Source organism: Crocuta crocuta, unplaced genomic scaffold (assembly GCF_008692635.1).
Source record: "Crocuta crocuta isolate KB4526 unplaced genomic scaffold, BGI_CrCroc_1.0 scaffold18, whole genome shotgun sequence".
In the NCBI taxonomy this organism is placed as follows: Eukaryota; Metazoa; Chordata; class Mammalia; order Carnivora; family Hyaenidae; genus Crocuta; species Crocuta crocuta.
The window spans coordinates 2061814-2075017 of NW_027532589.1; the positions used below are offsets into that span (position 1 = coordinate 2061814).

General features: G+C 34.6%; 1 protein-coding gene and 1 non-coding gene across 2 annotated transcripts in view; both read left to right on the top strand.

Moving 5' to 3' along the window:
• Positions 1–12227, top strand: part of DPP10 (dipeptidyl peptidase like 10) — a 306345-nt gene extending 294118 nt beyond the window's left edge. Inside the window, exons 18-22 of the mRNA XM_077779630.1 lie at positions 5048–5147; positions 5444–5502; positions 5613–5685; positions 9247–9320; positions 11063–12227. Coding sequence (XP_077635756.1) covers positions 5048–5147; positions 5444–5502; positions 5613–5685; positions 9247–9320; positions 11063–11197 — 441 coding nt within the window. The 3' untranslated portion in view covers positions 11198–12227. The remainder of the gene's footprint in view (positions 1–5047; positions 5148–5443; positions 5503–5612; positions 5686–9246; positions 9321–11062) is intronic.
• Positions 9948–10051, top strand: LOC144244350 (U6 spliceosomal RNA). Its single transcript, XR_013338924.1, has one exon. It is a non-coding gene; the product is annotated as a U6 spliceosomal RNA (small nuclear RNA).
• Positions 12228–13204: the final 977 nt, after the last annotated feature.

Here is a 13204-nt window from a genome sequence, read left to right on the forward strand (position 1 = left end):
AATCCATTTTGTTCTTAAATTATGGAGTTGAATGTCTAACTTAACTAATTTTTTAGCAGTCTTCCTTTCATTTGAGTTATAAAATCCCTTTGCATTATTCCCGCAGGTTCTTCCCACCAGTGCTGACAGGTAGCTATCCCCAGAACCTAACCTAACATAATAATTTTAATGTTTATTCTATCAAGAAATTATATCTAAATGTGAATGGTAAGGAACTGCCTAGAAAAACAATTTCCCACTTATATTAAAAAAACAAGGAAAGACTAATTACATGAATTGAAAATGGATGGCAAAACTCAAAACCTATAAACATAATACATAGAATGGATATTGCTATGATTACTAGGCTATGTCAATGGGGAATAAAATTAATTCATTCCATAAACATTTATTAAATGTCTACTAAATGCCTACTATGTCTGAATGTGCTGGACATACAACAGTCATAGAAACAAAAAAAAAAATCAAACAATCTTTCTCAAATTTCTAGTTCAGTAAGGAAAGATAAATACAAGACAACTTAAAAAATAGTACAATATATGAAATGTCAGTTGGTAATGGAACAATTCAGAAAAATAAAGCAGAGAGGCAGATAGGTGGCCCGAGATAAAGATGAGGTAGCAAGTTTCATTCATAACACAGGAAAGATTTCACTAGGAAATCATGTTTGATCTAAGACAGGGAAATGTGAGGACACAAGAAACATGGATATCAGGGGAAGGTAAAAATTATATATATAAAGAAAGAACAAAAGTATAAACATGAATATAGAAACCTGTTAAAACTTTACTTAGGGAGGTAATTATTTATTAAAACTATAAAATATTCTCAATTGAGATAGGTCTTGTTAGTAACAGTGAGTTACTTCTAAGGTTGAAGCTTTTAATATATACAATATGAAGGAAACAAAGCAGAATTTTAAGAATTGTGATCATATTTATGTGATCATATGAAACAAATTAAGATTTAATGCAAAATAAAACAATGCAATAAACTGTGTTACTCCTAACATGCACAGTACTTTTATTTCAAATTAACTCAATGTGTACTATAAGTGATAGGAGGTTTACAAAGAATCACAAATCTAAGGATAGGAAATATCTTCTTTTCAGTTCTATCAGTTTTATCTTTTTGACTATTCATGAATTCTCTCAGAGTACTCAAAAAAATAATTTAATAATTGTCTTAAAACACAAGGCACATGAAAATGTTAGTCTTAAAAAATAGAAGTTACTCTGTTGAAATAAATCAAATTAAACAGTATTTTGGATTAGATTTTTGAATGCTATAGAGAGAATGTTATTCAACAGCTTTCACTATTATTAAGTCATAAAGAGTATTTAACTTCATTAATCTTGAATTCTCATATAATATGTGGTAAAATGTAACTCTTTGGGCAGCAGCAAGGATTTACAGCCCAGTTTTACTTTAGAACCACATGGAAAACCCTACAGCCCATTCTCCACAGATTGAATTGTTTTTGGGAACATTGAGATATATATATATACATATATACACATATATATATATATTTAAATCTCCACTGGTCTAGGGAATGCTGATTGAAGCCAGGGAGATGTTTGGGCAGGTGTATTTATTATTATACTGTAAGAACTTATTATTTCAAAATGTGGAACAACAGCCTAGGCATCCCCTGGGATTTACTGAATTAGAACAAGCATTTTAATAAGATCTCCAATTGATTTGAATGAACCTTCAAATTGAAAAGCATTGCTCTAGGATCTGCCCCTTCTTTGGAAGACACTATTGTATTTAGTTCCTGGAGAGAATCAGACAGATTTATATGAAATGGGAACAAGATACCAATTTATTAATTTATGTGATTAAAGTGTGATGCACAGTTGTTCTGTGGATTGAAATATTCACCTATTCTCTCAAAGCAGTCACGTTATATAAACAACCAAATTATAACCAATTAAAGGTTTTCTCTAATTCCACTATGGAATTAGAACCATAAACATTATCAACTGAGGTGTGTATCAACTAAGATGCATTTTTCACCATGGAAACCATGAAACAGCTGCCCCATGGGACATACCTGGAACCTCTGGGCTGCAACACATTGGTCTTATTTCCATGACCAAGAACAAGGAACAATACTCTGGAAAAGCTCCCTTTGAGGACAGAACTTTTAGCGGCCTATAGACTTTTGCTCTTTAATAGTTACTTACTTATTTGCTTTGCAGAACTCTTCCCTTTAGATTTCTGAAGGGGAGAATATGCCATCCCAGAAGATGCCTCATTGGCATAAGGATTATTTTGATCTGATTATTTTAAAAAACAGCAGACACAGGAGCAGCTTTGGAAAAAGAAGTCTTTTGTAAGAGACATTTGCATTTATAAAGGAAATCTCCATTTGTGTCTCCCTCCCTGTACCAGGATGAGAAGATTGACTCTAAATCATAAGAAACCCTATTATTCACAGAGAAGGCACGGACTCCAAATCAGACTTAAAACCGCCTAACCAACCTTATCCTTGTTTATAGTTCTTTTCCTGGTAACCTTCCATAATAGCTCCCTCCAACATCTTTTTCTGTTTTAATGTTTATTTATTTTAAGAGAGAGAATGTGCATGAGTTGAGGAGGGGAAGAAAGAGAGAGAGAGAATGTCAGGCAGGCTGTGTCAGTCCAGAGCCTATTGAGAGGCTCAGTCTCAGGAACTGAACCATGAGATCATGACCTGAGCCAAAATCAACAGTCCTGCGCTTAATTGACTGAGCCACCCAGATGCCCCACGCCCAATATCTTTCGTTTGTCTTTGGCTAAAGGTGGTATTTAAGATGGTGGCTTGGGCCATTTTTAAGGAGTTATTCAGTTTCACTGGGCATCTCCTAGGTGTACATGAGGTATGCATGTTAATAATTTTTTTTTTTGAGAGATAGAGAAGGAAAGCAGGCCCAGAAGTAGAGAAAAGGCAGAAGGAGAGAGAGAGAGAATCCCAAAACCCAAGCAGGCTCTATGTCCAATGGGGAGCCCACATAGGGCTCAATTCACGACTGTGAGATCATGACCCAGGCCGAAATCAAAAAATACATTCAATAGACTGAACCACAGAGGTATCCCAAACTTCTTTTTCCTCTAGATAATCTTTTATTACAAGGCATCTCAGTGAAGAACTCAAAAGGATAGAGGGAAATTGTTCTTCATTTCCACTTCTTTCTTTATATGCGTTAACACTTTTAAGCCTATTTTGAATTTTGCTGACTTAAGGAGATTTTTATATCTTACAAAAAGAAGAACTAAAGACACTCTAATGGCTTACGGCTATAAAGGATAATTTTACATCCCTCAATTTCCAATTGTTGGAGAAGCTTTGCTCAAGCTTCTGGGTACTAGCTACATAATCCAGGACAAATGGACATATGGAGAGAAGGAAAAATAATTTTCCCACTACCCTTCTTGGCTCTTGCCTGAGACCCCTGTAATAAACAATCTACAAGAAAAAAACAACAGAAGTTTACTGACATGTCCACCTCACACATGTATATGTGGGACATACCCAGGGAGAGGTGAGTAACGCTCTGCGGTGAGTTTAGAATTCAGGCTTACATACCATCTTAATAGGGGACGGGAAGGGGAGTGGGGCATGGGCCTTTTAGGAGAGTGAAGGTTCATTAGGAAAGATGAATGGGCCCCTAGAAGAATAGATGGGAAGTGTGATACTTTGTGACAATCTCTCCAGGTGTGTTGTGGACTTCTAGTGACAAGAGTCAACCTTCCCTAGTTGATGAAACTCCCAAGAAGGGGATGTATGACAACTGAGTTCCTTTTGGAGGATCTGTCTTTAGTCAGATAACGGAAGTTCAGAGAAAGCCTTTCCCTGGATTTGTTATTTTCCAAGTGCCTGCAGCTGAAAATAATCAATAGGCCTAAGTGGCATACTTTGGGGTGGCATCTTCTGCTACCCTTTGTTCTCTCAGATACTTCAGTAACCTCTGACTGCATGTGGGACTTTGATGTCAATCATCCCAATTTTTAAATAACGGTCTAAGGAAGCATAAATGAAATTCTGTATTTCTCATCAAGACTTTAATGAAAATAACAGATTACTATAGCATTGGACAACACTCATATCATTTGGTAATCTTTAAAAGTAGACCTCACCATGCATCAATTACATCAGAATTTCTGAGGCTAAGGCCTGGTTATTCATCGTTTTAAAATACCTTCTAGGATAATCTGATGTCCAGCAAGATGAAGAACACTGCCCAGAGTACAACTGAAAATTAATTTATAAAATAAATCTATAACTCAGTAGGTCATTCCCTTAGCCCAAATCTATTAATTTGTTAAAATCTCTTCTGAAATTTTCCTGGACAGATCTTGGGCTACAAAATAAAACTGGACATACTGAATTTTTTAAAGAACTTATAAATAACTTAGTTCAAAAGTATTGCAAGAGGACATTTAAAAATTAAATTTGAATAATCCAACTCGTAACTAGCAATTTTATCAAACTCATTTCCTTCAAACATTGAGTTGTGTGGAACTGAAAGTAGAATCTGTATTTGTGATAATAGATTATAAGTATCTAATTCTCCTTTCCTAATTCTACATAACCATTATCACGTTTAAATACTTCACTAAATATATGTATGTAATTTGCTGAAAAATGACTTATGAGTTAATAAGTCCTGTATTTCCCAAACTTTGAATTGTTTGGAGTTGTTTTCAGATATACTACATGAAATCAAAGAGCAAACATTGGACACTGGTAATATATAATTAATTTTATATTTTACCTAACATTATTAAAATAGCTGGTTATAGAAAAATGTAAATTTTTTTCAAATTTTTAATTTGTACGAAGTGTATCTTAGTGCATTCTTTCCTCAAGTCTGAGACGTTTATAAGACATCCTGTTATGCATATTATGAAATAGTCCAAAGCTAAAATTATCTCCAGGGCTAACTGATGTACATACACACACACATACACACACACACACACACACACACACGTGTGTGCATGCACACATACACACATACACACATAAATTATTATTGTTATTTTTTAATTTTGCCAGGGGTATGGTGGCTATATTGCATCAATGATCTTAAAATCAGATGAAAAGCTTTTTAAATGTGGATCAGTGATTGCACCCATCACAGACTTGAAGTTGTATGGTGAGTATTTCCTACAGATTGACTTAATATAATGTACTGACTTGAAAGAAAGAAAAAAGAAAGGAAGGAAGGAAGGAAGGAAGGAAAGGAAAGGAAAGGAAAGGAAAGAAAGGAAGAAAGAAAGAAAATCCCAATACAGAAGAGCTCAGTTGAGCTCACTTATTGTGTGCTATCAGAGATGTTTTCAGCTCACTGATTCAATTTTTCTGGAGCTTGTGAAATGCAGAAATTAAGTAATGAAATATGCTAGTCAAATGCTTTTTAAGTTCTTAAATTTCTGTTTTATTGGGTCACAGCCTCAGCATTCTCTGAAAGATATCTTGGTACACCATCTAGGGAAGAAAGCACATACCAGGTAACAAATTTTAAAATAATGAAGAAAGAAGAGTATATTTGTTCTAAAACTTTGGTCAAATTGCAATTATGGGTAGATCTATATAGAGATATTTGTGCTTTCCTTTATAGGCATCCAGTGTGCTACATAATATTCATGGCTTAAAAGAAGAAAATATATTAATAATTCATGGGACTGCTGACAGTAAGTTTTGTATTTGCTGATACTGTTTGATTGTGTCTGACCTTGAACAAAGGGGTACATCTAAGAACTTGCTTGCAAAGGACTCTGTAAACCTTCTGAAGAAGGTAGCAGAGGATAGTGGCACAAAGAAGTTGATGTATGATACGGAGTAGGAAGAAGGCAGTCCGGACCAAGAGGAAAGGAAGTTGTGAGCCTCCATGACAATGCCATCCAATAATACTTTCTGGGATGACCGAAATGTTCTGTACTTGTGCTGTGGAACACTATAGCCACCACCACATATGGCTCTTGAGTACTTGAAATGTGTTTAATATGATTAGGAACTGAATTTTAAATTTTTTAATTATAATTAATTAAATTTTTAAGAACCACATATGGCTAGTGACTGCCACTGTGGTGTTACTCAGCACACTTCAAATGGAAACTAGCCGAGAAAGCAGCAGGATAGAAAAAAGATGTCAGCACGGAGATAAAATTCTGATGAGATCACTCAAAGTTAACACAAAACTTTTAAAGAGTCCTTTTATATCACTTCTCCTTTTTTCATCACTTTAAACACTAGAAATGGAGGTGATTGATATTCCTNTAAATTTTAGAATTTTATGTGATACCTTACAATAGAGAGCTGAGTATTTATGGCCCCATTCACAGATGAGAAAAATCTATTTCAAGGAGGAAACTGATTTAATAAAGGCTATCTGGCTAGTGAGCAAAGAGTCAGAACCTTAAATCAGTATTTCCTAACATCCGAACTTGATTTTGTTGGTCTACCCTGCCCTGACTCTGTAAGTTTTATCCCAATTTATGGAGAATATCCCTAAAAAGGCCTTATAGCAATGATTATATGAGTTCTTTACCTTAACTTAAAGCATGCTAGGTCAGGATTAGAGTTTAGATAACACTGATGTACACACACACACACACACACACAACATATAGTATATATGTTGTATATATAGTGTATACATACACCATATATAGTGTATTATTCACTACATGTATTTATATATAGTGTGTATACTTGAATAAGTAGGTAAATGGGGTAGAAGAAGCAAATCACTGTTAGGTAGAATTCCAAATTTATGTAGGTATACTCCCTCAAGGAAGCAAAGCTTAACTCTCCTCCCTTACCCCTTAAGAATGGGTTGTACTTAGTACTCTACAGAGTACTGTATGAAAAAGGGGAGAAAGAATAACTTTACAGTGGAGAAACTCAATAAATACCATCTGAGCCAGGTGATCAAGGTTTACATCAACGGTGACATATTGACGGTATGCACCTTTGATATCACTTCATGAGAATGGCACTCTCTATGGTCTTGTCCCCAAAACCCATTACTTCAGTCTACCCATGAGAAAAACATTAGACAAACACAAATGAAGAACATTCTGCCCAATACCTGACCCATACTCCTCAGAATTGTCATCAAAAACAAATCTGATCATTTCTAGTAGATCAGGTTACTGAGTCATGATCTTCAAATGTTTCTTAATTATAATAAATGGACCATAATATGAGATGTGAACAATGGGGGATTTGGGTAAGGAGCATACATAGATTCTCTGTATTGTCTTTGCAACTTTTCTGAAAATTTACAACAATTTTAAAATTAAAAAAATACTTAGATGATATCATACCTGTGTTTGGGTAAATATATGAAAAAGAGGATAAACATTTTGACAGACTTCAGAATTTTGTTCTAAGGTATTAAGATCTTACATGTATATTAATAGTGGTAACAAAAAGTAGAAATCAAGTACTGAGTATATTTCAGAAAATGCGACCAAAGCTTTTAAGATTACACCATCTGATTTTCACAAAAATGTTGCACAACAGGTATTATTACTCTTACTTAACTGATTGGGGAAGTAAATATCAACAGAATTTATACAACTTGCCAAATATCACACAACTACTAATTCATAGAAAGAGGGTATGAATCTGTCATGAAGACTCTTTTTCATTGTGCTCTGAAGATTTGATTGTGAGATTTAATCCTCTTGGGGGTTAAATTATTTTATGTCTGGTCATTACCCTAGAAGAGATTAGTGCTATCCAAATTTCTCTGTCAATATGTTGCAGCTGTTAAAGTAAATCATGTTCTTCCTGTCTGACTTAGTCATGGATCTAGTTCTTCACCCCACTGAAGAAGACGTTCAGTACCAGCCACTTCAAAGGAAAAGCACCTGTGTGTTTGCACACATTAAAGACATACACACACACACACACACACACACACACCACCTACACATACGTCATAGGGGCCTGGTGGATTATAAGTGCTCAATGACATTATAATAGTACTATTATTAACATTATCCTCCAAAAACTATCAACAAACTAATTCACTAAGACAATTAGACCCTTAATACTCCTGTTTTTGGATGGGGGCCACTGATTAATACCAACAGGATTCACACCAGAAATTAAACAAACAAAAAATCCAACTGGAAGATATATTTGTACATTTATCTTCTCAGCTGATCCATACAGAGAATGGCAGAGTCTTTTTCAAATGTTTTTTCCGATAATGAACAATTAAGCTCTGTAAGGAATCATTTTACCTCAATCATTGTCCCCACTTCTCAGCATTTCTCATAACCTATATTTACAGGGCAATTTTCAAACTTATGTAGAAGTAACATGGTAGTACTCTTCATTAAGTACAAAAGGAAGAAGTTGAAAAAGGTCTTGGGTAGATTTTAAAAAGATTTAAATGATCTTTTGGAATCTTTTGTTGACTGTTATATAGGATTAAGCAGTATCGTGGAATTAGAACAATGAAGAAGGTTAAACTACTTAAGTCTGACCTAGTTTGATAAAGAGACTTAAAAAAGGTTAGCTTAAGTTATTTACAGAAATTTAAAGATGCACAAAGTATAGGAATAAACAGCCAGGCAGCATTTGAGCAAAGTGCTCAAAGAGGTTTGAGCCATTCATCCAAGTCTTCATAGCTAGTTAGGGCAATTTACACAGCTCCAGTCCACTGCACTGTGTATTTCAGAGTTTGGGACTCAGGTTCAGGTAGAGACGGAAGCCAAAAGGAAACAGGAAAAACCAGTATGGTCCCCACTAAATATTGAGTCCTTCAATAATGAGCTATAGAGTCTAATTTCTTAACATGGAATAGTTTACTCCAATTTAAAATAAACAAAACATATCCAAGACTGGGCCGCAGCGATCCTCAAAAAGGAATGGAAAGATGGTTTACTTTATTACCTTACAGATAGACATTCAGTGTGTTAAAATAGTTATAATGATATAACATATTTGAGCAATTAGAAATAAATAAATGATAAAGTAAATTTAAATACCTTCCTTTACAATAAGTAGAGCTGTAGCAGCTCCTGTTTCAATCTACATTTTTTGGTTATGTATAGTATATTTCTTAATAAACCTCAAAGTTTAATCAACCTTGTATCTTACTGGCATTCCAGTTAATACCAGGTATCAGTCTTTTAAATGTGCAATGTATGCAAAGTAAAATCTCTTTAAAAAATGATTTAAAACGTTCTGATCCTAACAAGTGTATTTATATTGAATAATTTAATTTCTTACAGCAAAAGTCCATTTCCAGCATTCAGCAGAATTAATCAAACACTTAATAAAAGCTGGAGTGAATTATACCATGCAGGTAAGCCACTTTTTCCCAAGCCTGTTTCCCTATGTTGGTTTTTTAGTTATGGGAACAGAACACAGCTTCTGTACCACTCCATCTCCCAGGCTATTATTTTTAATTATATTTTTTTGCATACCAAAAATTGTGGATTTTCCCCCATAATTATGATGAAAGGTAGATCAGCTCAGACTTTATAATTGCATAAACTTTCAAAAGCATCTTTTCCTTCTCAGACTTTTATATCCACCACTAATAATGAATTGCTTTAAAAGTTTAATGTTCTATTTCCTTTCTAGTCCCTGTATCTTGTCCGTTATTGCACGTACATTCAACCACATACAGTAAATAGTGCCGAAGACTGACTTTAGAGTGATCACTGTCGTAGATGGATCAATAAGACAGACTTTACACCCTTAAGGAACTTTCAGTCTGAGGGAGGAATCACAGAAGGGAGGGAAAATATAATTTTAATTTTTCAGCATTTGAAAGAACCAAAAGTAGTTCAATATTTCTAAAACACGGGTACCGGGGTTGAGATGATGACCAGTGAAGACGTAGAGAAAACAGATGGTAGATCATGACACAGTGTGAAGGGGTAGAAGGCCTTATTCATACCAGTGAGGCACCATGTACCAAACTTAGATACTCACTTCATTAGGACATATACTAAAACTGGAACAATACAGAGAAGATTGGGGCCCCTGTACAAGGATGACACACAAATTCGTGAAGTGTTCCATATCTTTTGTACGTAACTGTTGAATTACTGTGTTGTGCACCTGAAACCAATATAACACTGTAAGCTAACTGGCTGGAATTAAAATTAAAACTTGAAAATATTAAAGTAAAAAATAAATAAAAGTGAAGTCATATTAGTTAATAGTAAAAATAACAAAACGTTTAAAAAATAAAAGCTTTACAACCAGGAATTGACAAAACTTTGTATTTTTAATTTTGGAAAGATTATGGAGGTCCTTTATATTGGTAGGGTCATTGTCAAAGTAAAATTTGTACCCGACAAGATTAAACAGACAAGAAAGATTTAAAACTATTGCAAAGGGGGAGAGAAATTAAACTCTACTGAAACGCAGGGTTGGAGAGGGTTTAATAACTGAGGTGGAGGGAATTATGGGCCACCTGTGTGTGGTAACGCACCTTACCAAAAGGAAAAGTAAGCCTTCTTTTTATGACAGGCGGTAGTTTTACAACTTGGAGCAAGTGCTCTACCCTCCCACTGAGAGAGAGCTGCTATCCTCTTCAATATCTACATTTCAGAGAAATGGCTTTTAGGTCCTTGAGAAGGACATTTCCTAAACTGTAAAAGTGACACTACCAGAAGAAGATATACAGAAGAAGGGACAGAGAATTTACAAAACTGCAAATTTTCTATAGTGAATGCTCTTAAGAAAAGAAAGGTCAGGGCCCTATAGTCAGGAAAAAAAGGGAAGAAATGTTTTAAAATGTAGTTGAGCTGAGGGGAATGTTAGTGCTGTCTTAGCCAACATAAACACAGAGAGCTCTACTCTTTTTGACCAATGGATTTTAATTTAAATACAGAGAAAATTGTATGGTCTCAGTTATGTGATTATAGTTAAAAAGAAAGAAACGGTTAGCACAAAGAACTCAGAGTTAAATTAGGTTAGATTTTGGTCAGATAGTACTTTCCAAAGTTTCCTTGCCATTGGGCTAAAGGAATGAATTCTGAGGGGCAATATCTATTTGGTGACTTTAAATCTCTTTCTCCCTCAATATTTTAGATCTACCCAGATGAAGGTTATAACGTGTCTGAGAAGAGCAAGTATCATCTCTACAGCACAATCCTCAGATTCTTCGGTGATTGTTTAAAGGAAGAAATACCCGTGTTACCACAGGAACCAGAAGAAGATGAATAGTGGACCCTATTTATAGAGAACTGAAGGGGATATTGAGGCTCAATGGAACCGAACCGACAGACTGTAATATTGTACATGCTCCAGAAATTCAAGGGCAGCTTAAGGAGATGACACTGGAACAGCACACTCAGAGACAATGAACTAGAATTTGAAAACAGATCTCCAAGTCTACTGTGTTGCTAAGCGTGCAGAACCTGTTTCTTTGTGTAAGGAAGGTCAAAGGGTTGGTTTCCTGGGAGAAATTAGTTTTGCATTCAAGTAGGAGTAGTGCATGTTTTCTTCCGTTATCCCCCTCTTTGTTCTGTAACTAGTTGCTCTCATTTTAATTTCAGTGGCCACCATCATCTTTGCATACGATGCACACTTATCAGCACCACATCCCTGATCTTTGATGGCTGAACTGCAACCTAACACTTTACTGTATCTTTACAATAAGTGCAATTCCTTCATTGTCTATTATTATGCTTAAGAAGATATTCAGTTAATAAAAAACAGAGTATTTTATGTAACTTCTGTTTATATAAAGACATTCTTAAGTGGGTCAAAGGTCATGTAGAAATATGGATTTCAGCACCTTCCAAAGTTCAGCCAGTTATCAGTAGATACAGTATCTTTAAATCAACACACGAGTATATGTCTCACAATATATAGACACACGTGTGCATATAAAGTCAATAAATCTATCTTTACATATTATTCATGCTACAAAGGATAAACTTCTGATGAATTAGAAGAGATGCTCTTTTACAGGCTATAATGGATGCTTTGTTTAATGAGCCAAATATGATGAAACATTTTTTCCAATTCAGACTCTAGCTATTGCTTTCCTATAAATGTTTGGGTTGTGTTTGGTATCGTTTTTAGTGGTTACTAGTTTTCTAGTTGCAATTTAATTTTTTGAATATGATACCTTGTCACATGTAAATTAGATACTTAAATATTAAATTATAGTTTCTGATAAAGAAATTTTGTTAACAATGCAATGCCACTGAGTGCTATTTTGCTCTTTGGGTGAAGGCTTTTTTTTTTTTTTTTTAAACACTTGGTCCTTTTACTTTTCTCTCTCAAAGCAGAATCAATTCTCATTTTCATTGTAAAAGCAAAGAACTGGATTATTTCTTTCGCCAGTTCCTATTTAGTATTCTGTGCCTGCCCGCTTCATCCGTCACTGTTTAATTTAAATCCTTCTGGTGAGAATTAGAAATGAAATATTTTTTATTCATTGGCCAAAAAGTTCACAAACAGCAGTGTTTGCTATTTGAGTTGAAGGCACAAATGCATTAATTCCTGTGCTGTACTGACTTGCAGTAGTAAGTAACTGAGAGTGTAAAATAAACCTGCCTATATGAAGTCAAATTTAAGTCATGAGAATATTAAATTTGGTGACTAAAATCACTTTGGTGATGTAAGGGATCTTCCAGATGTCTGAAAGTCTGTAATCATGCTTAGACATTCTAGGCAGTGTATTGTTTTTGTGGTTTCTCTCAAATTCCTCAGGACAGGCTGGATATCAGGACATCAGAACACCAGGAGGAAACTTAAACATGTCACAGAACTGCTCAGTAACCCTCCTGTTTGTTTGAAGGATCAACTCCAAAACCTGGGTATTTGAAAACGTATAAATTGTTTTTTGGATATCCGACGTTTCTTCTGGATGCTATGTGATTGCGTCTTCACTGCTCTGCTGAATTCAGTTTAAAATATGAAAGGATCACTTTTCTGACAGACCCATTTCAGGTCTTTTTCAAGAATAGTAAACACATTTTTTAAAAAAAAATAAGTTTTAATGTTTAAAAGGAAAGTTTGCCTATTTTATTAAGATGGAAGTTTCTTTTTAGGCTGATTTGAAGTCCAACTGAAGCTTTTTAAAATCAATATTTTAAATTTCAACCACTAGAGTTTTTTATGATGCAAATAATTATGTTGTCTGAAAGATGTGGTTTTATTGAATGTCTATTTGAGCAACATTTTAAAAGTATTTACCTTTTACTGTTCATCATTTCTGTT